This window comes from Lagenorhynchus albirostris, chromosome 5 (assembly GCF_949774975.1).
Source record: "Lagenorhynchus albirostris chromosome 5, mLagAlb1.1, whole genome shotgun sequence".
In the NCBI taxonomy this organism is placed as follows: Eukaryota; Metazoa; Chordata; class Mammalia; order Artiodactyla; family Delphinidae; genus Lagenorhynchus; species Lagenorhynchus albirostris.
Genome location: NC_083099.1, coordinates 18,034,760 through 18,062,010, shown reverse-complemented (window position 1 = coordinate 18,062,010; position 27,251 = coordinate 18,034,760). Strand labels below are relative to the sequence as shown.

The 27,251-nt window shown below is 39.4% G+C and overlaps 1 protein-coding gene across 4 annotated transcripts; it reads right to left on the bottom strand.

Moving 5' to 3' along the window:
* Positions 1-866: 866 nt before the first annotated feature.
* TM4SF18 (transmembrane 4 L six family member 18) lies at positions 867-27,251 on the bottom strand. 4 transcript variants are annotated; one of them, XM_060149139.1, is made up of 7 exons: positions 27,220-27,251; positions 14,305-14,378; positions 14,021-14,214; positions 11,250-11,339; positions 5,787-5,929; positions 1,906-2,086; positions 867-1,142 (listed from the first exon to the last, which is right to left on the bottom strand). In XM_060149139.1, the coding sequence occupies exons 3-7, from the start codon at positions 14,195-14,197 to the stop codon at positions 1,128-1,130; spliced, it is 606 nt and encodes a 201-aa protein (XP_060005122.1). In that variant the 5' UTR covers positions 14,198-14,214; positions 14,305-14,378; positions 27,220-27,251; the 3' UTR covers positions 867-1,127. The 4 variants fall into 4 exon arrangements, with proteins under 4 accessions (XP_060005122.1, XP_060005120.1, XP_060005121.1 ...); XM_060149137.1 differs by lacking the exon at positions 27,220-27,251 and adding an exon at positions 26,936-27,018 and having other exon boundaries at positions 14,305-14,403; XM_060149138.1 differs by lacking the exon at positions 27,220-27,251 and adding an exon at positions 20,541-20,570 and having other exon boundaries at positions 14,305-14,403.

Genomic DNA, 27,251 nt, shown 5'->3' with positions numbered 1-27,251 from the left:
TGAGCATGTCCTCAACTGCTCATTCATTTCAAGTCTACTTCTTGTAGCTCATCATACTCACCACCAGGAGTAAAAAAATAATGTCAATTAGCACAGGGAGATCAGCTTGGTGGTTTGTGACCACCTAGAGGGGTGGGATAGGGAGGGTGGGAGGGAGGGATTTGCAAGAGGGAAGAGATATGGGAACATATGTATATGTATAACTGATTCACTTTGTTATAGAGCAGAAACTAACACACCATTGTAAAGCAATTATACTCCAATAAAGATGTTAAAAAAATTTAAAAATATAATGCCAAGAGCTCAATTAGATTATATAAATTTGTGTACAACATTTTGTGGCTTATCTATCTCACTGCTTTCCCCACTGAACATTGATTGAAGTGTTATTCTGTGATGTTTACAGATAGTCAATGTTGGAAAACATTTGGAAAAAGTGCATTCCTTTAAAAGTTGGAAAAATAGCAAACCTTTTAATAGTAAAAATATGTTTTTTTAAAAAAGTATTTTAATAGTAAAACATAATAAAGAAAACTTGGAAAATATAGACAAGTAGGAAGGGTCACCTAGGACCCAAATCAACCACAGCTGACATTTTTGTGTAAATCCATCTAGATTTAGTTTTTATCCTGTATTTTGGTTTTTTGGTTTTGTTTTGTTTGTTTTGGATAGTTACCCTTATAGTGTAAACATCAATTTGTAATCTGCTTTTTCACATAGTACTACTCATAATCTTTAAATCATCATTTTACATAATATTACAACCAAAGTACCATGTTTTATTTAATCTTTCCCCTAAAGTTAGACTTTCTGGGTATTTCTAATTTTCCAGAATATTAAATAATTTTCAAATATATGTAGTTGCATAAAGTTTTATCTCGTATTCTTATTTATTTTCATAGGATAGGTTATAGAAATTGGATTTATTTGATCAAAGGGTATGAACATTTCTGAAGATCTGACACATATAGCTTTAGAAAAAAATTCTAAATGGAAGGCACTTCCAGTGAGGACAATAAATACCAACTGGACAAAAAAGCCATCATCTGAATATGGCCCTCAAGTCCAAACAATAGACACAAGGTAGATGACCATATCTTGATAAAGAAAAACATTCTTGTTCTTATTCAAATGATTCCAGGCTATAAAAAAAAGAAAGAAAGAAAGAAAGAAAAACAAAGTAAGTAAACTTGATTCATAATCCATAATCCAAGTAGCAACTTAAACTTATAGTTTATATGCAAAACATGATAGAATAGGAAAATATCTATTTGAAACTACTAGGAAAGGTATTATACATTATATGTTGTTAAACAAGATACAAGATGTCTCATTCGTGATTTCTCTTTACTCTGGACTTGATGGATAGGTTTAGCAGTTTCCACCATAATTAAATTAACGTTAATATTTTAGCAGATGAAGCAGAAGTAGTTTCAATAGATTAAAGACATATTTCTCTTCTTCAAAACCACTCACTAATGACTCAATATAAAAAAGGATTATTTGAATGTAGCAGCATTCAAAAGAGAAATTATATCACTGGGATTAGGTTGTGAGCCTTTGACTATTTTATGAACAGGGACATTCTCAATAAATGGTAAGATTTCTTTGAGCTTTGAGTTATTTCTACATAGAAACATTGCTCATTTAAAACACCTGTGGTGTTTTCACCATACAACATGGAATGTGATTTTATAGCTATTCCATCGATTCAATCCATTTAGATAAGCCAACAGACACATTGGAATATTAGAAAAATTGAGGTATTAGAGGTTGAGTAAACATGAGGGCAGCAGGAATAGAAAGAAAATGATGGAATTCTAAAATCCTTCCAACAAGATCCATTGAGTCCTGGACAGTGGGGGTAAAATGGAGGAGGTACAGGTGCCAGTGGGGTTCTGTTACCTGGATGATGACTGAATAGGTTCCACACAGTATCTTGGACAACTGGATGACTACTCTGATGAGGCAGACAATCACTTGAAGACCACTGAGAGCTATGAGAATAGAAAATAAGATGATGTTCCACTCCACTACATGTGCTGGTTCCAGGCACTGAATCCATACGCTAGAATCTGTAAGGAAACTGAGAGAGAGGAAGGAAATGGTCAACATGATGCATGGCCACGCCTAAAGACTTGGTCCAAGGAAGAAGGCTACAAGTTTTCATATGTTTGGGAAATTAAGATACTGATATATGATTAAAAAACAATATTATTAAATGTGAATGAATATGTAAAATTATTCAGATACACAATTGAACACAGTATGCACAGCACAGGGCTATGCTTATTATGAACATGGTACCTGCCTCAGACAATTCTAATTCACTTAGGAGGCAAGATGCACACTGAAGAGTTCAACAGCAATGAAAGGCCTCACGTGTCAATACCAAGAGCGGTAGAGATTGCCCATTTCCTAGGAGTCCAGAGTTAGCCTACGCTATCAGGGACAGGGCTGGGCTAGCACTGGATATAAAATCACACAGGTGGTAAAAGAGCAAAGAGAAATGATGCTATTATTCTTAGACTCTGTCCCAAAGCCTTTTAGAACAATGGTTCTCAAATTTGAGCACACATCAAGATTATCTGGAAAGCTTGTGAAAATGCAGATTGCTGGGTCCCAGCCTAGAGTTTCAGATTCAGACGGTCTGGATGGGGTGGAGACTCTGGGTTTCTATGTTCCCAGGTGATGTTGATGCTGCTGGTCTGGGGTCCACTGTGTGTTCTGCAGCTCTTAAAAAGATTGAGATTATGAGGTGGAAAAGCAAAAGACTGAATGGTTTAATCAGTCTAGCGTAGCACAGGATTTTGAGAATTAAACCACCTCCACGTTTAAGATAGTCTTAAAACCATGCTGAATTATCCTGTCTTTTGCCCACTTCCAGGTCAGCTATGGCCATTAGCATTTCTCCAAGAGTGACACTCTCTTTGTTGAACTAAATCGAAATTAAAAACTGGTCTCCTCAAAAAATATATATATATATATCCCCCCACAAAAACAATCAAGCCCAGTTACAGGGCAGAGCTGTTTGTAAATATCTTGTTGATAGCAAGATGTCTTTTTTCAAAACAGCAATTCAAGCAACCTTGGTTCCAGCCAAGTGGTCCTTAACTCTCTCTTTCCTCCCTTTCTTTATTTCTTATTCTCTATGCTCTGGGACATTCAGAGGCACTCTGAGAATTTCTTGGTATTGTTAATGGACTTTAGGTCTCAAGGGGTAAACAGCACTGAATATGGAGTCAGAACTCCTGGATCTGTAGGATCTTGGGCCAGGGATTTTACCTCTGGACAATGGGTATAAAATATCTAACCCTAGGGTTATTGTGAATATTTGATGAGACGTATGTAAAAATGCTTTGGAACCTATAAAGCACAATACAGATGTAATTTCCTGTTATCATTTCCCTGGACCCACTTCCTACACCCTCCTACTCCTAACTCAGTCTCTGACACCAGGGAAGCTAATCCCTTCAAGATCCTTACTCTAGACTGTTCCTAGTATATACTCTGCACAGATCATCCAACACTTTAAAGCAAGATGCCTTGCAGGATTTCTCTTTTTCTCCTAGGATACGGTCCTATTTATTCTTCTTGTATCAATGGAATGAGTCATAAATGCACTATCAGGGTCTGGAAGGAATAGAGAAATTTGCCCTGATACTCATTCTCTCCACAATTTCTATGCACCGTTCTAACAAAACATGTACTTCGTTATGTTATAATTTGGTCTATAGCTATATCTGTATATCTAGTTCCTCACTACACAGTGTACTGTGAGAACTCTGTTGTGACTTATGCATCTCTAAATGGCCATGTCTAAGGCCTAAGGCAGTGCCTGGGGCATTGCAAAGATCAACAAATGCTCCTGGAATGAAACTGATGCAGGATCCTCGCTGGTCACCATGCCAGTGGGTGAACTTAATGGCTGAACTTGCTGTCAACTTGGCAGATGGAAGACCATCATGTGGTATAGAAGGTTATGCAAAGTAATGATTTTAATAATAAAATCTGGCATGTCGAGAATTTATTAAATCTAAGCTGTGCTTCACTTCTGTTTAATTTTCAGTTCTGTGAGGTAGGAATGATTATTATCTCCAGTTTACAGAGGCTCCGAGATATCCAGATATTTGTCTAAGGCCATACAGTTTGTAAGTAGGAGACGGGAGACTTCAACCCAGATCTGCAAGCACTGAAGCTCTGTGCTCTAAGGGCAATGTTCATTCTAAGGCTTCCATCTCAGCAGAACGTTCTGTCAAATCTGTATGAGTTTCTAGAGGGAAGTGAACCTGTGTAATTTATCTTTGATTGGCTAGCACCTAATCCAAGGCAGGGACATAGTAGGCGTTTAATAAATATTTGTTGAATAAATGTACATATGAAGAGGTGATTTGGGCAATTTTCAGCTGATTTGTTCAACATTAACAGCTGTTCCACCTTGCGTTCACCAAGCCTTGGAAACTTCTTTAGGGGCCCAGAAACTTAGCTTCCCTTCATGGCCTCCAATTTTCCACCTCTAAACACTTTTATAGAGCTGGAATCAGGTGAATAAAATATCTAGGGCAACTTTAAAGGAGGAATGAAGAGGCATGTGGGCAGCCTGAGATTCCTGCATTGAAATTGGAGGCTTACTTGTTTTGGGGGTGGGGAAAAGTTCAGGGGCTGGTGGCATAAAGAACGACTCTTTGTACCCAGTGGGACTTTCTACATTAGGGTCCCCTTTCCTGAGCCCTTTCAATCCCATAGGAGTGTCTCCTCCAAGTGTTCAGAAAGACCTGAAGTAATTTTCTAGGTTCTCCTGACCTGAGGGAGAGCTCTGCTCACAGCATGGGGTACCTCGTGGACACTTTAGAATAAAGGCAGCTATGGGCACAGAAGCAGTTGTGCTGTGCAGGCTGAGGTGAGCAGGTAAAGCTCCAAATGGATGTGGGCTTTGAACAATAGAGCCAGCCATGGGGATTTGAGAAGAAAGTGTAACTTCCCCAGGGAATGGTACCAACACTCCCTCATTTTATTCCATTGGAATTGTCTGTGCAGTACAAGACAGGGAGAGATTGAGTAGATCTTCTTGTATCTCTGTCTGGGCCCTGCTCCCTCCCGAGCTGGTAGGGCCATGAGCCAGCACAATGCCAGTGTGAGGCATTCTGTGATCCAGGACTGGGTCCCTCAACGCTTGACTGAACTACCAGCCTTCGGAGCAAGGCTACCCCTAGGACTCTTGTTCAGCACATGCTCCATAAGCTCTTGGCTCCTTCCACAAACTCCTGCACCTACTCATGTCCCTGGATCTCACTTGGCTGCCCACCTGGCCTGGTTCTACCTCCGTGTGGCCCCTAATAGTATAGCTCCGGATAGCACCATCCAACGGCACTGTGATTCTCCCCCAGCCAAGCCCTTTCACATCTGTAACAGACTCCATGTCCAGCCTGGCCACAAAACAAGACTGACTTCCCAGAGCCACCCAAGCCCCAAGCTCCAGCAATTACCAGACCCCAATAACGACGAAGCCCTGTTCTGCATTACGGCAGAAACATGCCTTTCATTCAGAAATGTCCACGACAGCCTTAAAATAGTGAATGCATGTGACATTAAAAGACTGGAGGAAAAAAGATCTAAACAGAGTTCAGTGTAGGAACAAATTGGTCTGGACATTAGCAAACTATTAGGAACATTTTGGACTAAGGTATACACAGAACCGCTAAGTGGTCATGGAAAATGAGTATGGGCATGTAGCCAGGTGTTTCTGACTTTCAGACCTCCTCCCAAATCAGGGAATTATTCCTTACCGTCCTGCAGTGCCTTCAAAGGCGTACTCCCAGCCATCAAGGGTGCGGCAGTAAGGGCCCTGAAGAAGGCCCAAAGCAGATATGACCAGGCAGTATCCAGAGAAAGCAATTCCAAGGGCAGAAAAGATCATCGACAGCAGTGTCTAAATTAAACATAGAAGGAGGTTAGTGCCATAGAATGAGACAAGGGGATATTGTGAATAAGGGATCCGATAGGTAACTTCCCCTAGTCATCCAAGCCTACTGCAGCCTGTGTAATAACAAATGTCCACAGAAAAAAGGGAAACATTTAATCCAAACCCGCTTGATCTGAAAAATAAGTTTTTAAATGATTTTTTTCTTTGGCATTCCATAGAGAAAATTAGTTAATTTACTAAATTTCTCCCCTTTTTTTCTGGAGCTTTGATATCGAAATAATGATCAACTCATATATAAATGCAATGAAAGGATGTGATCAATCAATCTATACTTCTTTATTGAAGACGTTATTTTCTAGGTAGGGTGGGTTCTCTAAGAATCAAAAGCTATGATCCTTGTTTTTCTCTTAAGAAGATGATATTTGAATATGTTAGCACACAGGAATATGTGGGGAAATATCATGTGTTAGCCTAGATGGTCATGTTTATACTCAAGTGAGCATGGGATTGAAGGGGAGGTGGGTATTTTCATTTGAGTAGAAAGAATGAGCAATGTTCACCACCAGATCCATACAAGCTAAGTTGTGAGACTAAGTAGATTGATCTGATCTAAAAGGGATTCCTACAGATGAGTAGAGGGGAGAAGGTTGGCATGGTGCTAAAACTGAGAAAGCAGGGCTGATAAGACACAATCCAGCCCTTATATCACTTATAACGTGAGTGTAACTTGGGAGATCCAGGCAGAAGGTGGCCTTGGATGCTGGATCAAGGAGACTGGACTTCATCCTTCAGAGTAAATGGATTTTCCTCCCACAGCCTTTGATTAAAATTTTTTTTCAAATCTACAAAAAAGTTGAAAGTATAGTACCTCTTTCTTAGACTCAACTTTTGTGACGATTTTACCATTTTTGCTTGCTCTCTCTCCCTCTCTCTCAGTATGTATATGTACATCGACAAACACATATTTATTTACATTTTTGTCGCTTAACCATTTGAAAGTAGGTTGCAGACATTGGGATATCTCACCCCTAAACGCACCAGCACTTACGTCCCAAGAATAAAGATATTCTATTATTCTGCAATTGTTTTTCTTTTTTTGTACAGGATCCAATGAAGGTTTAGGCACAAGGTTACATCTCTTTGGTTTCCTTTAATCTACACTAGTCTTGCTGCTTTTTTTCTTTCAGGATATTAAATTGTTTTTAAAGAATCCCAGCCAGTTGTCTTGTAGAAAGTCCCACATTCAGGGCTTTTCTGATTGTTTCCTCACAATTGGACTTGGATTAAACACTTTGGCAAGAACATGTGATTGGCGTGGGTACATTATGGGCCTCTCACTGCTACTGATGATGCTAAATTTGATCTCTTGGTTAAAGTGGTGTCCTTCAGATCTATAAATGTCCATTTTCTACTTTGCTATTAAGAAGGCATTTGTGAGGTAATACTTTGAGACTGTGTCATATCTTGTTCCCTAAAGACATGTCAACAGGTGGATTTAGTATCTACTGATGACCCTCATGTTCACTGATCACCGATTATCACAATAAGCGGTTGTAATGTACTACTTTTCTAATTTTTCATTTCTCCTGCATTTGTAAGTTATCATTTTTCTGTACAGAAGAACTTCTATTTCCCATTTCTCTCCTCTGCCCCTCTCTTTCTGTAATACTGTGGACGCATGGATTTTCTAATTCATTATGTTATAACTCATAACTGTTATTATTCCTTTCGATGCTCAAATGGTTCAAATATGACCAGTGGGAACATCCCTTCAAGTCAATTCCTGTACCCTTCAATATACCCCTATCATTCTTTGAACACTTCCTTGCTTCCTGGCACAAGATGTCCCAAGATCAGTTTGAATTTATGCTGCCTTAGTCCTGGAATAGCTCTTTTTCTAACAAGCCATGGAATTAATTTTTGAGCAAGGAAGTGACATGAACCAATAAATGATTTTGGAAAATTACTCCGGCAGTGGGGCACACCAGCCAGAAGTGAGAGAGTCCCCAGATAAGAATTCCATGTGGAGAAAACGTCAAGTTGTGGCAACAAAGACACGCACTGGACAAAAAGACATTGAGGAGGAAATGAGTAGCTGGAGATGGGCTGAAAAAAATTCCAGAGTTTGGAACTTGAGTGAAAAGGAGACAGAAATAGGGATGCCAAGAAAAGCAGTATTGCTTGGGAGAAAATTTAATTTAGTTTAAAAAATGTCGATTTCGAGTGAGAGTAGGACGGCCAAACAGAAACATGCAGTGGCCAGTTGATAAATTCAAAAGCTGAGACCAGAAAAAGAACAAAAAACCTGCAAGTTTTGGAACAAAGTTTATATCAAATTATATTTCTTTGCTTGCAGTTATTTTATAAATGTAACATCAATACATGATCATTATGGAAAATCAGAAAAAAAGTATTTTAAAAACACAAAGAAGGAAAGAACAATTATGCTTTTTTCCTATTTGATACTAGTAATCTCATTGGCAACTTTACATGTGATGGAAAGCTCTTTCAAGTTATGTTTCTCATATTGATTATTAATAGAGTTTTGCCTTGTCATGGGATGAGATAAATAGTTCTTTTTTTACAGTAGATTTCTGTTAGTTATACTTTGTAAAAAATATTTACCTATTCGCTAATGTCATCTTTGAAAAAGGAAGAAGGACATTTTCAAAAGATTGAGCTCCTTATTTACCAAATGGCCTTAAGCAGTTTGCTGGAAAGATCAGTGAAGAATTTCTCCATTTGGTGAATTTACAACCATAGCATAATATATATATATGTATGTATACATGTATAAATTACAATCTAATGAGTGGATACAATTGCACAATCGAAGTAAGCCTCAAAATAAAGTGGGAATAAGAATCTCTCTGAGTCACAGTGTCATTGTCCGTAAAACGTAGATGATGTAGATGGTTACAGCGCCTACATGATAGGGCTGTTTCAAAAATTAAAGGATACAATGCATATAAAAATTATTTGAAAAGTGAAAAGCATAATCAAAATATTATCTATTATTTCAAGTGCCCTTATTTGGCCAGTATTTGTTTTCCAGTGATAACAACCCACAGAATGTTGGCAGAAGATGCGACACCACAGAGGAATGGGGTTCAGGCCGTGCTGCTCCAAAACATGGCATCTTGGCATGTTAATCTCTTAAGCCGAAGGAGTTTGTGGAAATGGCAGAAGCGGGATGTTCACTCTAACCTCCCCAACCTTCTCACCCTTCTTCCCTGAAACAGGTCATAATATGCCCAGGTGAAAGATACCCTCCCTGCACCTGGAGGAAGGAAGACATTCTTATTACCAGAGACTAAAATTTGGGGCCAAGAACTCTGTATAAATAAATGTTGTTTAACTAAACCTTATTTTCCTAGTTACTTCTTCACCTTTTTCTATCCCTAACCCAAATCTCTCTGTCTTGTTAATTCTTCACAAAGTTATTATTTCTTTATCTAAAAAGTTTAGATGCTTCCTGCTCTAGTCACATCTTCGGGGTCTTCATTCTCTTGTGAAATCACACATGTATATGTAAAAATTCAATAAAATTTGTTTGCTTTTCTCATGTTAACCTGTCATCAGATTAATTTTCAGACCCAACCAGGGACCCAAAGAGGGTTGAGGAAACTTTTTTTCTCCTCTACAAAATGAATCTTAGATGACCTACATTTCCATTCCAGAGCTTCAGAAGTTACAAACTGGTGCAGACTCAAATTTGGCCTGCAAGATGTGTTTTATTTAGTTTAAATGAGAATTAATTGCCAACATTTTATAGTTGTGAAGTTTTACTTAAAACTCCATATTTCTACTTCCTATTGAAAATTGAGAATTCTTGCCCACTATTGTAGTGGTAGCAATTGGCTGGACCTGAGTAGCAGCTCCCTCTCTTCCTTAAATAGAAAATTTGCTCTAATGTCTACATATTTCACTGCCATCAGGTATTTGGCATCTGGGGGCATATCAGTTAGGACCCCTATCCTAGAGCATACTTTGAAAGAACCAAGCAGAAAATCCAGGGAATCCTCTCTCCCTTCCTCCTGCTCTTTCCACTGAGATGCCAGTCATCTCATCCAATGTTGACTATGACAGTGTCCAGACTCTACGTTATTTCTAGCATCCATTTGTGCTGGAGATGCTAATCATGAGTTAAGGCAAATTGTTACTGGGGGATGTTTGATTCAATTGGTTAAGAAAGTAGACACACACACACACACACACACACACACACACACACAGAGGGAGAGTATTTTGGTCTTCTAATTCTTCCCCACTAGGGGCACAATGGTGAATTAAACAACGAATTTAATCTTCCAAAAGCAACAGTCAAATAAAGTAAGCCATACCATCTTGGCCGCATATTTAAATGTAATTGCACCTCGGACCAACTAAGTCAGAGTCTCTGGGGGTGGGATTCTAAGGCCAAGCTCCCAGATCATTGCAATGTGCAGACAACATGTGGAACCACTGCCGCAAAGAATGCCTCCCAGACCTCTGGCAAAGCTCCTCCTAGTTAATGAATCATATTCTCTTTGAGTCACAGGTGACTCATCTATAAAGCAGGAGTAGCAATGATATAATTCATTGGGTAAATGTGAACAAACTATGAAGTGCTGTGCAAATATGAATAAATGATGATGACAAGAGGAGGGGGAGGTGGATGATGGTGGAAATACAGGAACCCAGTGCCTATGTGTTGAGCATAGGCTTAGAAAATGTGGTTGTATTGTTCTCTCTTCACTTTATTTTAATTATCTTTAAAGTTCTAGCTTTAAAAATGTACATCATATATACCCAACTCTGAGATAAATCTAATGCTGTGTGAAAGAAGCCAGATACAGAAGACCAATACTGTATGATTCTATTTATATAAAATACAAACTAATCTATAATGACAAAAAGAGATCAACGATTATCTTTTGGGGGTGATAAAAATGTTCCATATCTTGACTATGATGCTAGTTTCATGGGTAAACTGTCAAAACTCATGGAATTTTACACTTTTAATGGATGGCATCTATTATATGTAAATTAGTCTTCAATAAAGTTGATAAGGGAAAAAATAGACTCACAGAAACCCAGTTAGGAAAAGGTAATCTTATTTTCTAATTTCATATATCTTTAAATATTGAATTGCTAGAAGAATATCAGTAGAACAAAAGTGGAGGAAAACGGTAGACAAAATAGATAATATTTGGAGGAAACTCTTGGGCTCTGAACTGAAAGGATGATGGAGAGGGTACAATAGTGTCAATATTTTCACATCCCCAAGTGAGAGGAAAGAAAGCCAGAGCACACTCAACCATCCTCAAAACACTATTGTTCTTACCATGTATTTTTTGCTGCAGTTTTCACTCTGGCAACATTTATAGTTGTTATCATTCTCCAGTACAAGAAGAATTGCTGCTACTATAAGCATCTATAGTAGGGAAGAGAAAAGATATCAGAAATGGAATACTAGTTTGCATTCATGCTCAGAATCAGAGCACAGTGCTTCAGAGCATAGACTCTGGGATCAGGTAGCTCTGGGTTCAAATCCCGTTTCTGCCACTTAATAACTGTATGCACTCCAGAGTCCTTTCCTACAAAATGGTGCTGAGAACTCACCTCTTTGGGTTGTTATGAGCTATTGTACGTAAAATTTTGAATAGTGTGCTTGATTCATAACATGTGATTGATAAATGTTAGCTGTTATTATAGTTATCAGTTATCAAAAGTTAATGATTAAGGAGGGGCAAATGGTATGGACATGAGAATACCACCCTCTGCAGCAAGCGTGCACTTCTCACTGACTCAGTTGTGGAGGACAAAGGAAAACCATTCACCAGACTTTGCCATTTGCCAGCCTCTTTCTTTTTACTGCCCTCTGGGAACCCAGGTGAAAGGTATGGTTACTCTGAAACTAAATCTCTTAATCCAAAGTAAAGTAAATTCAATGTCCCCGAGTATTCAGATCATCTTAGATTCAGATTTTCCAGTGGGTTTTGTCTGTATGAAGCCAACAAACTGGGCGAATTCAGTGTATTCTACTTCCCTTTCTTGGTATCTTAAAGAAAGGGCTCAAGTTCCGGAAAGAACATGGATTTCTTTACTATTGAGTTGGCCAAAAACTTCGTTCAGGTACAGAAAAACCCGAACTCTCTTTTTGGTCAACCCAAGATTATAGTCCTTGGTTTGGGCAGGTATGGACTGTGAATTGCTTCTGGCAAATTCTCCACCTATCCTTTCCTTCTACTGTTCAGTACTGAATCTTGTAGTTGAGTTCATTGTTATTTTACTCCTTGTAGTGAATATTTCCAGTTTCCAAATTCCTTCAGCCATCATTTATTTATCTATCCATTTAATTATTTATCTATATTCCTCTCCTTTCTCCAAAAAGGATTTGATCTTGAAAGAATATTTTTCAAGAATTCCTAGACAGTGAAAACTAGAGAATAGGTTCTTTTTACAGTTTTAAATTTTACATGGAATATAAGCAAACAGTCCTACATTCTCCTCCTTTCAACACCATTAATTAACAAAATTTTAAAGAGATTCTGGTTTAACTTTAGTAATGTCTTGCAAATCTTCCACTTATTACAATTATATATTGAGAGAAACAATGACAAGATAAGCCACAATAAACCAGGTGCAGTAACCAGCCTCATTACAATATTGTTAGAAATAATTAGACCTAGATCCTAGAGTCCTGTGCCAAAGGAGAAACACAGGCATAGCCCGTGTTTAAAGAGAAACTTCTCTCCCTTTTTGTTGTAAAATATAGCTGCAATACAGAGGGCTCAAGAATAATGGAGGAAAATTACCCAAAATACCACTACTCTCACATGTTTTTAAGTATGTACTCCAACATGTGTATATTTTACATAATTTCAATCATAATGTATTCACAATTTTGTTATATCTTTTTTCACTTAATATAAAATAACATGTGTTTTCCATGTTGCTACATGTTCATAACTACAATTTTCATCCTTTATAAAGTGAATGGACCATAATCTATTTTGCCATGTCTATGCTAGGATGCTTCTAGTTTTTTGCTATTATAAATAATGCTGCCACAAACATCTATGTATAAATTTCTTTCCTTATTCTGGATTATTTCCTCAGAATGTATGCTCAGGTTTAGGATTACCAAGTCAAAAGACATAAGCATTTTCATGGATCTTAATATATCATATGAAAAATGTCTCCCAAAGGCTTGCATTTATTTATAGTACCACCACCAACAGTCATTATGTACCTAGCACATAGCACCTTCAGCAGCACTGTGTATTCATATTTCAAAGTTTATTAATTTAACGTGCAAAATGACAAATAAGTGAAACTGCTTTCCAACATATTTATTCAAATGTTATAATAATTAAACACCCACAAAGATGTAGAGATAGATTATAATGGATTTTTTTTTTTTGCATTCTTGTTGGTATAGAAAGCTTACCGTGCACAGTGTGTTTTTTTTTTTAGAAATGATATGATCAGGAAAAACTTCTTTTCCTCTGAGTTGCCAACATGATTTACTATCAGTTTGTTTTTAAAGAGCACAAAGTCGTCAGAAAAACATCCATGGATTCTTACTGTGGATACTTTTAGTTTTCATCAACACCCACCCAAAGACATTGAGTAACTTGCTTTAAAGTCTCATGACACAAATGACAGAGCTTAGACTGGAACTCAAGTTTGTCTGAATCTTCAAATCTCTGCTTTTCCCACTGTCTTAATACCACTCCAAGCTAGAGAAATCCTGAGTACAGACAGAAAATCCTTTCTAGGAAAGAGCAATGCCACTGGAGATTAAATAGCATTAGTGAACACACAGCTTTCATGAGGATATAATATTTCTATAGGCCAGTGTCCCACCAACTTTCATTAGGACTAATTTCCTGCATTGCTGGAGCTACATAAATAAGCAGCTTACTGAAAACAAAGCTACCCTCCAACTCCTCATGGACTACCTGCCTTTTCACCCCCCTCCATCTTCCAAACCCAAACCAAGGATTAGAAGAATGATTTTTCCATGATTCATCATTTTCACCAGGAACAAGTTCATGCTTAGTAAAAACTCCCCCTTCTGCAATCCCAAGTCTCCAAAGTCACACTTACCATAATACCTGAGAAACAGATTCCTTCAAAATACCAGACGTAGTTGGTGAGTTTATTGCTGGAGGCATAGGAAGCTTGCCCATTGGGGAAATACAATAATATGTTTACAATTATACTCCAAAGTGCAAGAGGAATCAGCAGACTACTCAGGCAGCTTCCACATTTCCAAGACCCCATGTTACCCTGCTCAGAACCTGCAGGAGATTTCAAGAGTGTAGAATTACATCAAGCCTGTTTTTCTTCCTTACCTGTCTCCCCCCTGCCCCCTCCCCGAGATTACCTACCACTTTCTGGGTCAGAGCCCTTCAGTTCATATTCATGAGGAGCCCAGGACTCGGACAGAACTGCAGCCTGCAATCTGTCGGTGTGGAAATAGTGGTTTACTGTTTGGAGAACAATAGACAAAGATCAACGGCTGAAAAGCTGAGCTGGTCTTCATCCTGTGCCAAAGGAATGTGGTGTTTTTACTGCTTTTTAAAATAAGTCATTTTCCTCTGGATTAGAGCACTCAAGACTGAATCCTGGGCATGTTTGCAGAAGGAAGTTGGAGGGGGGCGGTTGGAATGGAGTCTGGCAAATTTCACCCCACAGTGGACAGGGGGGTTAAAGAGAAAACCACCAAGGGATCTTATATTGGCACCGTATGTGCGTTTTGCTCAAATATTCTGACTTTATGTATCTGTCTTTTATTCAGTGTTCTTTATTGTGTGCTCACTACTCACCAAGCACTGTTTAAACTGCAGGGGGCACAAAAAGGACAAAGAAAGGGAAAGACTGGTGAGTTAGGAAAACAAGACATCACAGTTGATGAGTTTATTGTTATAAGACGGGTACTGCTTTCCTCTAAAGAGTTCACATCTGTTATCTCTACCTCGCAATAAAATAATAACAGGAATAAATTCATATCTCTTACTGCCTAGGAAAAAGAGGTAAAAGAATTTGGGTAATTTGATTAAGACTTTATGAGTAATAAGTTTGAAGTGAATTTAGGAATTCTCCGTTCCAAATTATTATTATTTTTTAAACATCTTTATTGGAGTATAATTGCTTTACAATGGTGTGTTAGTTTCTGCTTTATAACAAAGTGAATCAGCTATACGTATACATATACCCCCATATCTCTTCCCTCTTGCGTCTCCCTCCCTCCCACCCTCCCTATCCCATGCCTCTAGGTGGTCACAAAGCACCGAGCTGATCTCCCTGTGCTATGCGGCTGCTTCCCACTAGCTATCTACCTTACGTTTGGTAGTGTATATAAGTCCATGCCACTCTCTCACTTCGTCCCAGCTTACCCTTCCCCCTCCCCGTGTCCTCAAGTCCATTCTCTACTCCCTTCCAAGTTATTGCCCTAAATTTAAAGAGCTACAGATCCCTGTAGTTCTGATGACGTAAGGAGAAGATTATGGGAAGGAATCTTGGCACTAATATGTTAAAGATAATGTAGACAGTGGTGTAAAGAATTCAAGGGTTGGAAAGCAACTATACTCCAATAAAAATTAATTTAAAAAAAAAAGAATTCAAGGGTTGGGAATTCCCCAGCGTTCCAGTGGTTAGGACTCTGTGATTTCACTGCCGAGGGCCCGGGTTCAGTCCCTGGTTGGGAACTAAGATCCCACAAGCTGCGTGCCACAGCCAAAAATGAAACAAAACAAAACAAAAGGATTCAAGGGTTGCCTGACCTCATTGCCACTTTCTGCTGGTAACCTCAGAACCCTGCTTAACTTAACTTTCTCAAGTCTCAACTTCCTAAGTTGTGAAAATGGGGATTAAAAAACAGTACCTTCCCCACAAAGTTAATGTGTGGGTTAACAGGATTATGTGTGCAAAACACCGTATCAGGTGATAGAGAAGGAGCAGGCAGTAAATGGGAGCCGTCATTAATAATAAAAAAGCAGTTATAGGAACATGATGGTCAAAATGGTACAGAGATCAGAAGTAAAGTCTGCTTATTTATTCCTCTCAATACCCAAAGTATTTTGTATCATGAACCCTGAAAATCTTAACCCTAGAAGTATTTTTTTTTAATAAATTTATTTATTTATTTATTTAGACTGTGTTGGGTCTTCGTTTCTGTGCGAGGGCTTTCTCTAGTTGCGGCGAGCGGGGGCCACTCTTCATCGCGGTGCGCGGGCCTCTCACTGTCGCGGCCTCTCTTGTTGCGGAGCACAGGCTCCAGACGCGCAGGCTCAGTAGTTGTGGCTCACGGGCCTAGTTGCTCCGCGGCATGTGGGATCTTCCCAGACCCGGGCTCAAACCCGTGTCCCCTGCATTGGCAGGCAGATTCTCAACCACTGCGCCACCAGGGAAGCCCCAGAAGTATTTATATTTAATTTGTATTATCCTCCAGAAAGTATTAACACTCCATAACATAACTGCTTTTAATTCAAGAGAATAAAAATTTATTTTTACATGAATACTTTTAAATTGTATTATACTTATATTTTTTAAAAAATAGAGCTACTTGGAGCCACACTGGGATTCAAATAAAACAAACTAGAAACTAGTAGTCAAACTATGGTGGGTTCCAAAGAGGTTTTGTGGCACCCCCTAATGGATGTGATTTTTTTTCTTCCTCTAGTGTTTTTAACAAAGTGCATCAACAAAGTCTGGTCACTAGATTCCGTACCCCCTCCCCCCAGGGACATAGAAGCAACCTAAAATCACATTTACTAGAGCTTTGGGGATGATGGGGAGAGCAACAACGTCTTTGGTTGAATATTTATTGAGTACCTGCTATGTGTCAGGCACTGTTCTAAGGGTTGGGGAGAGAGATCAGTGAACAAGAAAGTCCAAAATCCTTGCCCTCATGCAGCTTACATTCTACCATAATGGAGACTAACAATAAAAAATATGTCTAAGTAACACATATAACTTATCAGGTAGTGGTAAGTGTGGCTAAAATAAGTCAAGGAAGGACAAGCAAGAGTGCCAGAGAATGGGGCTGGGGATGTCATTTCTGATGGGGTGGTCAGGGAAGATCTTGCTGAGAAGGTGACATGAGCAAAGAGCTGAAGGAAGCAGAGGGTGCCAATCCTGTAGAGAACTTGGGGCAAAGCACTGTAGGCAGAGAAAATAGCAAGTGTGCAAGAGCACTGAGGTAGAATGAACCCCAGTGAGGAGACTACTGTCACTGCAGCCAAGAGAGGGAGGGGAAGAGCAGTAACATCTGGGATTAGTTTTGAGTAGAAAAATGACTTGACACGTTAAAAGGCTCACTCTGGCTGCGGTGTTGTGATTAGGCCGTGACGGGTATGGGTGAAAGAAAGGAGATGAAGCCATTTCACCCATCCAGTCTTCCCATGGGAGATAGTGGCTCAGACCTTGACAGTAGTAGCAGAGATGGTGAGAAAAGGCTGGATTCTGTCTATATTTTGAAGATAGAGCCAACAGTATGTGGTGACAGCTTGAATGGAAGAGAAAGAGAGGAGTCAAAGATGGCCACGTGGCTTGGGGCCTGGGCAACGGGAAGAATGAAGTTGTCATTTACTGAAATGAGCAAAACAGCAGGTTGAGCAGGGTTGGAAGGGGAAGATGAGGTGGTCAGTTTCAGACATACCAAGTTCTGAGACACTTATTAGTAATCCAAGAGGAGATGCCAATTAGGCTGTTGGATACTCAAATATGAAGTTTAGGGAAGAGGTCTGGGATGGAGTATGTGAGAGTTGTCAGTGTATACATGGTATTTAAAGACATGAAACACTATGCACGAATGACTGTAGTTAGGAAAGAGACCCAAGGACTAGGTCCTGGGAAGTCCAGTGAATTGAGTTTGGGGACAAGAAGGGGAGTCAGCAAAGGAGACTGAGAAGTGGCCAGTGAGTTAGAAGAACGAAGAGCTTATCCTGGAAGTCGAGTTCCTATTTGAGAAAGAAGTGATCAATTAGAGTTAAGGCTGCCTATAGAGAGAGTAATGTGGGAGGACTGAGAAATGGCTATTGGACTTAGCCACGTGGAGGTCATCAATGAGCTTGATAGGAGGACCTTTAGTGGTGGGACAGACATGAGTCTAACTGGAATGTGTTCACGAGAGAATGAGAAAAGAGGAATTGGAAACAGAGAGAAGAGGTAACACTTTTGGAGAGTTTAGCTGGAGGGAAAGTGGGAGTCCAGGGAAAAAGTTTAAAGGAAAAAATTATAGCACATTCCTATACTGTTGGGAATATTCTTGTTGAGGGTTGGGGAGGGGAGGGGAGTGGAAGAGAGAAACTGGGGAGAATTGCTAGAGCTGTGTTCTTGAGTAAATGGGAAGCAGTGGGAGTGTGTGCACAGATGGAGGAGCTGGCCTGAGCTAGCAGCCTGGGCAGCTCTGTCTTAGGAACAGAAGGAAGACAGAGCATAAGGAATTGGAGGTGTGGGAACTTCTGATTGCCTCTGCTTTCTCAGTAAAACCAGAAGCAGGTTTATCAGCTGAGAATGAAGACGGAGAGAGGATGTTACAGGTTTGGAGGGAGAGGAGAAGGTGTGAAACAGTTGCCTAGGAAAGCAGGATGGTGAAAGGTCTAGAGAGATGTGGCAGATGCTGGCAGGCACCGAGGGCCCTCTTGAGGTTATGAATTTATAGTGAGACTAGGCAGCATGGTCAAGTGCTTTTCCCAGTGCAGTTCAACTGCAGAGGTGTGGGCAGAGAGTAGTAAGAAAGCTGGAATCAACCAGGATTGGAAGTTTGCCAGGCAAGTATCATAAAGAGAGGGAAGGGGACAAAAGAATCAAGAATATATATAAGAGAGTGATTATAGTGATGGACTGCGGAAGGAAGGAGGGAAGTAAGGACAAAAGAATATGAGGGACAGTAAAAAAGGGGTTGGATCTGTAGATTGTGTGTCCCAGTATGGTTGAAGAATTACTGGTTTTGAGTAGCAGAGAGAAAAAGAGCTGGAAAGATGCAGATGTAAGCTATTGCATATGGAATGGTTAAGCTACAAGGTCCTACTGTATAGCACAGAGAACTATATTCAGCATTCTGTGATAAACCATAATGGAAAAGAATATAAAAAAAGAATATATATATATAAAACTGAATCACTTTGCTATACAGCAGAAATTAACACAACATTGTAAATCAACTATACTTCAATTAAAAAATGGAAACAAAAGAGATCTGGAAAGATAGAAGGCAGTGATTGGGAAGAAGGGATGCTGGAATTAGAGATTAAGATGTTTCAGTAATTGGTGGAGACAGTCTAGAGGTATATTTTGGGCTGAATTTTGCTCCCTTGAAATTCCTATGTTGATGCCACATAACCTCAGAATGTGACTATATTTGGCGAGAGGGCCTTAGTTAGAACAAGGCTGGTAGAGTGGGCCCTAATCCAGTCTGACTGATGTTCTTGTAAGAAGAAGAAATTTGAACACACACAGAGATACCAGACGTGCCTGTGCACAGAGACATAGGAGTTCACAGCAAGAGGACAGCCATCTGCAAGCCAAGGAGAGAGTTCTCAGGAGAAACCAAACCTGCCAACATCTTGATCTTGGACTTCTAGCTTCCATCGATGTGAGAAAACACATTTCTGTTGATTAAGTCACCTATTCTGTGGTATTTTGTCATGGCATCCCTAGCAGACTAGTAGGTGTGACCATGGGAGTGAGTGGCCTAAGTAGGGTGGAAAGCAGGAGGATTGGAAGAAAGCAACTGAGAGGACTGGCTATTGGAATGGTTCCTTGCAATGAATATTAAAATCAACTATTATAACAATGGTAGTTTGGGAGAGAATGCCTGCATTTGGAGAGCCAGCTGCAAAACTCTTCAAGGAACCAAAGGAAGTAACCTTGAGGGGGAATGAACTGAGGGTGGGAAATGATCACAGTATCATCCAGCATTGAAATTTACAGTCTCTCCAGTCAATATTGAACCACCCCTCTCCCATCAACTTTTAAGCAAAGATGTTTAAAAAAACTGAAACTGTTTAATTTGGCTTTAAATATTTCTCACCTTGAGACATCAGTCATAGAGATTCTAACAGGCAATGAAATAAGGTAAAAAGGAAGGGGGAGAACAGAATAATCCTGAAGAGGGTAACTGGCTACCAAGAAACCCAGAAAGAATAGTGTTTTACCGACTTATTTGCAAGGTTCTAAGAGGGTTTAGTTGAGACTTCATAAGTTTTTATTGCCAATATTTTGTACTTTGGAGAGGAGTGATTAGGAATACCTTTTGTTAATGGGACTTCCCTGGTGGCACAGTGGTTAAGAATCCACCTGCCAGTGCAGGGGACACGGGTTCGAGCCCTGGTCCGGGAAGATCCCACATGCCGAGGAGAAACTAAGTCGGTGCGCCACAACTACTGAGCCTGCGCTCTAGAGCCCGTGAGACACAGCTACTGAGCCCACGTGCCACAACTACTGAAGCCCACACACCTAGAGCCCATGTTCCACAACAAGAGAAGCCACCGCAATGAGAGGCCCGCACACCGCAATGAAGAGTAACCCCTATTCGCTGCAACTAGAGAAAGCCCGTGCACAGCAACGAAGACCCAACATAGCCATAAATAAATAAATAAGATACAAAAAAAAAGAATACCTTTTGTTAAAATTTATGGAGGGTAGAATCCTTGAGCAGTTCCCACCTATCAGTGCTGTGGCTTCTAGGAATTTTCAGTGTCAGTGAGGTGAGCTCCCAATCAGGGCCCCCTTCAAAATAATCATGATAAATTGACATCTCTTGAGTATCTTTGTGCTAGGCACTGTGCTAGAAGCTTTCACATACATTAAAAACAAACAAAAAATAAATTTTCACAATGACTCTAAACTGAAGGCATTAACTCCATTTTGCATGTAAAACAATGGATCTAAGAAAACTTTTTTAAACTTCCAGGAACTAGAAGTTAAGCCCAAGATTTAAAACATATTCTTTGAACTCTTCCACCATGTTCACCCTGGCCTGACACACGTCTAGGCGTTAACCCCCTCTTCTTCACTGCAAATAGGTTTCAAGTTTAGATATTTGGATTCTTTGGTAGTGGCTGCCTACATTGCTATTTTGAAGACACACTGGTTTCAGTGGGAGAAACATACAGGCCAGATAAATGACTGATGTCTGCTGTGGAGACAGGGTCAGGGAAGGGAAACATGCATGACTAGTATATCCCAGTCTTGGTCAAGCCCCAAAAGATGTCTCTAATGATGCTTTCATGTCACAGATAGTTATGAAGATTTGGAGGGGGGTGGTGCAGGACCAAACACCATTTGGAAGACTGTTCAGCAAGGGTGACAGAAGTGAATGAGGAGGATATGACTGGCTGAAAAACTTGATAAAATTGTGACAAGGGGACATAAGCAATTTCCTTATCTTTGGTTATCCCATTAATCAGAGCATCTAATGAAGTCTCCCTGGACAATTTTAAAAATTACTTAATTTCTCTCCTAAGAAAACTCTTTCTTAACCTGCCTCCTGGAAAAAAAAAAAAAGATGTGTACTCATAAAAATAAAAAAAAAACCTTCCTGAAGCCATTTGTCTCCAGTGAACTCCCGATTTTCTTGTCAAGGAATTCTTCCTAAATCAGGATTTTCGTGCTGGTCCTCCAGGAACCGGGAAGAGTCACCGGGCTGCCGTGCTTATTGGCTGCTTTTGGCCTTGGCTTCCTGTTCTCAACAGCGGAGCTGAGGAAATCCGCAGGATGCCTGCTACCAAGGGACAAGGTGACTCAAGAGGAAACACTCCACCTAAAATAGTCCTTGTGTACAGTCTCAGAGTCACTCTGGAATCAGAATTAATATATCATCCCGGAATTAATTCCATAGGTGGTTGGAAGTGGAGAAGAAGGAGGTAACTGAAAGAAGTTTATCAAAGAAAAAGATTTGCCGCCAAGATAAAAGCTGAACTGCAGAAAAGGCTAATATTCAGAAAGAGAGTTCATCCTGGGAGTTCAGAGGGGATGCACTGTGATTTCCCCCATTCACCGTGGGCACAAAGCTCTGATCCTGGTCCAACCCAGGGACCCACTGGGAGTGGATGTTTCCTTCAAAACACAGTAGGAAAGCAGCAGTAGAATAGTTACGTAAATAAAAATGGACCATTGGGATGCAGTCTCCTTCGTTTTTGTGTTTATAATTCTTTCTCTAGAATTATCTGGCCCAGAATGTCTATAGCGCGGCTAGATTCTAGATTTGTTTCCAGCTAATGGTAAACATCTAGCATATTGCCTCCTGAGAGACGGGAAGTCATATACGATTCATACCCAAAGTTCCCTGAGCAATATTCTGCATTTGGAATGACCTCTCAGACTCTTGTCGTACCTGCCCTTTACCCTCTTCTCCCTGACTCCCAGCCCTCTAGAGTCCATTTATTTATTCCAGCTCTTCACAGTGAAGAGAAACCATATTCCACCATTTATTCTTTAGATAGGTATTGAGCAATTACTACGTAGTGGGGAGACTACTGAGGCAAAGAACACCCGTCCTTGCCCTCAAGATGCTCTGCTCAGAGTCTGATAGGGGAAATACAAAAGTTCAAGAGCTTTGGAATACAAAATATTGAATCTCCAATAGATTTAAGCATAGGCTTCTGGGAACTACAAAAAGTCCCAGGAACTTTGAATGGAGCTGGGGTTTCACAGGAGATTCCTAGGAAGGGCAGGGACAGAACTGAGTCATCTAGCTTAACAGAAGCATGTAGCTGAGCAAACTGAGACTCAGTCAAAGATAAATATACACTGGGGGATAAATGCAGTGTATAAAGCTCGATTGGATCTTGGTCTGGAAGACAACACGATGAAATACATTTTGGGGACAGTTGGAAAAATACCCATATAGATAGTGTTAGACTATATTAGAAGTTGTTTTATTTTGGGTGTAGAAGTGGTGTAGTTATGTAGCAGGTTGTTCTCATTTTTAGGAGATAGATACACCTGAGATGGATTTAGCAAGTGGTTTAGCAGCAATATGAAATTTGAAATAGCTTTGCAGAAGAAGAAGGGGGCGGAGGAGGTGAAGGATCGATATATGGTAGATAAATGAAGCAAATGTAACAAAATGTTAACAATTGTTGAACTGAATTTGGATGTTCATTGCACTAGTTTTTCAACTTTCCTGAATTTTTGAAAATGTTCATAAAACATAGTTGAAGAAAAAAAAAATTCCCTGGTAGATAGTTGCATAAATGCCAACACTACCCAAAATTCAGAGGGTGCTTTCATCTTGGGAATACAAAGTAGAAAATAAATGCTCTGCCCAAACAAGTGCCTTAGGCTGCACAGAAGCACTGAGGTGGGACAGAGAGTGGTCCACTCTGCAACTCAGAGCAAGTAGAGCTCGGCTGTGTCCAGCTGCCCGAGTGGAACACAATGGATGGATGTTGTTGGGAGGGTGCGTGAGAAGGAGCTCAGAGCTCGAAGAGTCTGAGCTGTATGTCAGGCCGGAGAGTCTGGATCTTATCCTGAGGAAGTCAAAGCCACTTAAGAATGGAGGGCATTTTACCTTACATTTGGTAGTGTATATATGTCCATGCCTCTTTATCGCTTTGTCACCGTTTACCCTTCCCCCTCCCCATAACCTCAAGTCCATTCTCTAGTAAGTCTGTGTCTTTATTCCTGTTTCACCCCTAGGTTTGCAGCCGCATAGCACAGGGAGATCAGCTCGGTGCTTTGTGACCGCCTGGAGGGGTGGGATAGGGAGGGTGGGAGGGAGGGAGACGCAAGCGGGAAGAGATATGGGAATATATGTATGTATATAACTGATTCATTTTGTTGTGAAGCTGAAGCTAACATACCATAGTAAAGCAATTATACTCCAATAAAGATGTTAAAAAAAAAAAAAAAGAATGGAGGGCATTTTAGAGTCTTGGTCTGGTTTCAGTTTGAAGGATGGATCAGAGTTTGGAAGGCATGGAACGAAGAGGTCATTCCAGAGACTACTGCAGTAATTCCATCAGAATTAAAGAAGGCCAAAGGCAGAGCAACAGAAATTCTCATTTGTTGCTGGTGGGAATGCAAAATGGTACAGCCACTTTGGAAAACAGTTTGGCAGTGTCTTACAAAATTAAGTATACACATACCGTACAACCCAACAATCTCGCTCTGAGATATTTACCCAAGAAAAGTGAAAACATGTATAGGAATGTTTAGAGCAGCTTTTTCATAATCACAAAAACCTGGAAGCCTCAACTGGTAAATGGATGACTACATTTTACCTTCATGAATGAATACTATGCAATAAAAATGGAGTGAAGTACTGATACTACAACATCATGGATGAATCTCAAAAGCATTATGTTAAGTGAAAGAGGCCAGACTACATACTGTACGACTCTGAGAAAGACAAAGCTATTGGTATAGAAATAAGATCAGTGGTTACCAGGGGCTGGGGTGGGGGTAGGAGTTGACTATAAAGAGGCACGTAGAACTTTCTGGGGTGTTGGAAATACTTTATATAGTATTTTTATTGTGGTGGAGTTGACACAGTCATATACGTTTATCAAAATCATATACCTATAAAGTGTGAACTTCATTATATAGAAATTATATCTCAATATGCCTCACTTTCAAAAAAGGAAAAGAAAAAGAATAATATGACCTGAGGACTGACTGGATAGAGAATAGGGGAAAGAAGAGCAAAATATGTTTCAATGGTCTAGAAAACAGACGTATTAATAAAAGAAGTGGTACCTGATACAGTCAGTTAACTGCTACAAGAATGAAATGCTGAATAAAGTTATATTGAGGAGTATTTCAGAATATATTAAAACATTTTCAGCCATTTTTATATTACTTTAGTGGCCAATTTGGCACAAGTGTGAGGAAAATGTTACTAACTTTTACAAGCATGTAATGGATTCTCAAGAAGAAATTTATGCTCTGGGAACACATAAAGTTTCTGTGTGTGTATATATGCATGCCCATGCCTGTCTCAAAGCATCTGATGACACTCTTCCTTGGAATATGTTTTTCACGGATTTTACATGTTCTTTAAACAATTAAAATGTATACAAAATGCTTTCTTAGTTCTAATTAATGAAAATTACTAAATATTAATTTTTTTTAAAGAAAAATGCCTATAATACAGTGGCAGAAGTGGACATAGAAATAGTTTGGAGAGAATTTAAGAAGGTAGAGTTTTTCCAGGAAGTGATTTTTCAGATAAGGTATGTTTGCACATAGGGATATGGACCTATCAAGTAAGAATACTACTATATTATTTGTGAAGAAAAAGACTGGAAATAATCTCACTCCCTATTAATAGGAAACTGGTTAAATAAATTATGGCATAATTTATGCCATATAATGGCAGTCTATAATAATGGAATACTATACAACTGTTAAAAATGAGATAAATCTATATGCAATGATGGCTGAGTTAGACAAACACTGTATATAATATTGCTATTTATATAACAAAAAGGTATGATCTATCTATCTGTCTATCTATCTTTACACACACATTATATAGGCATAGAATGTCTCTACTACAAGGAACTGTTTTATCTGTCAGGATCCATTCAGGAGACAGAAATTACACAATAATTTGAATAGTGAAGGTTTAATATGGAAAATGATTAATAATTTACTAAATGGGAATAAGAGAATTCTGAATAATACCCTAGGGCTTCCGACACTGAGAACACTTAGCTGGTTTGAAAAGCAGTGGAGTTTACCTTAGGGCTGTGAGAAACCAAGAGTCCACTCTTGAAAACTGTGCTCACAGCATGGAGGCAGCAGACAGAAAACTGCCTGGTGATCAGGCTTGGCTTGCCAGGATCACCCCAGCAATGTTTTTTTTTCTGGATCTGTCACATCAGGCAAGGGAAACAAAAGAAAAAATAAGCAAATGGGACTTTATTAAATTTAAAAGCTTTTGCAGAGTGAAGGAAACTACCAACAAAATAAAAAGACAACCTACCGAATGGGAGAAGATATTTGCAAATGTTATGTCTGATAAGGGGTTAATATCCAAAATATATAAACAGCTCATACAACTCAAAAAACCGAATAACCCAATTAAAAAATGGGCAGAAGACCTGAGTAGACATTTTTGTAAAGAAGACATACAGATGGCCAATAGGCACATGAAAGGATGCTCAACATCACTAATTATCAGAGAAATGCAAATAAAATCCACAATGAGATATCACCTCACACCTGACGTAATGGCTATCATCACAAAGACCACAAAACAACAAATGCTGGAGAGGGTGTGGAGAAAAGGGAACCCTTGTTCACTGTTGGTGGGAATGTAAAGTGGTACAGCCACTATGGAGAATAGTATAGAAGTTCCTCAAAAAATTAAAAACAGAGCTACCATTTGATCCAGGAATTCCATTCCTGGGTATATATCCAAAGAAAATGAAAACACTAATTTGAAAAGATGTATGTACCCCAGTGTTCATAGCAGTATTATATAAAACAGCCAAGCTATGGAAGCAACCTAAGTGTTCATCAACAGATGAATAAACATATATATATGTGTATGTATATATATATAAAATATTAATGAAATATTACTGTCATAAAAAAGAATGCAATTTTGATCTTTGCAGCAATGTGGATGGAACTGGAGTGTATTATGTCTAGGGAAGTAAGTCAGAGAAAGACAGATATTTTATATTTCACTTACACGTGGCATCTAAAAAAATAAAACAAATGAATGAATATAACAAATAATAAACAGACTCATAGGTATAGAGAACAAACTAGTGGTTACCAGTGTCGGGGGGCAAGATAGGGAGAAGGGATTAAGAGGTACAAACTACTATGTATAAAATAAATAAGATACAAGGATGAAAGTACAGCACAGGGAATATAACCAATATTTCATAATAACTTTAAATGGAGTATAATCTATAAAAATATGGAGTCAACTATGTTGTACACCTGAAACTAATATAACATTGTAAATCAACTATATACTCCAATAAAAAATAATGATAATAATAAAAAAGAATACACTAGGTCTGAGAAAGGGTACCCAATAAAGGAATGAACCTGGAAGAGTGAGATCCTCAAGGTTGGACACAGAGGGGGCAGCCCCTCTGATGGTGTAGTATTTTGCTGGGTTGCCTCAGGTCGGAGCTGGCCCACGGTTGACAAACTATAAGTCACAGGGCAGGCTGACAAGCTGAAAATTCCTCTACTGGGGAAACTGTAGGCTGAGGCTGCTGGGAAAGAAATCACTAGCTGGGGGGTGCTGATGAAACTCAACGGGAAACTGCCTCATGGGAAGAGCTGTGGAACTTGTGGGAAGCTGGCTGGGCCATGACTGGACTCACTGGAAAGCTGCCAGGAAGCTGCTTCACAGGCT

Coding starts and splice junctions, on each gene's coding strand:
- TM4SF18 (XM_060149139.1), bottom strand. CDS start 14,197: ATGGGGTCTTGGAAATGTGGAAGCTGCCTGAGTAGTCTGCTGATTCCT. Junction 11,340..14,020: donor TCTGTTTCTCAGGTATTATG/GTAAGTGTGACT, acceptor TCCCTACTATAG/ATGCTTATAGTAGCAGCAAT. Junction 2,087..5,786: donor TTTGAAGGCACTGCAGGACG/GTAAGGAATAAT, acceptor CCTCTCTCTCAG/TTTCCTTACAGATTCTAGCG.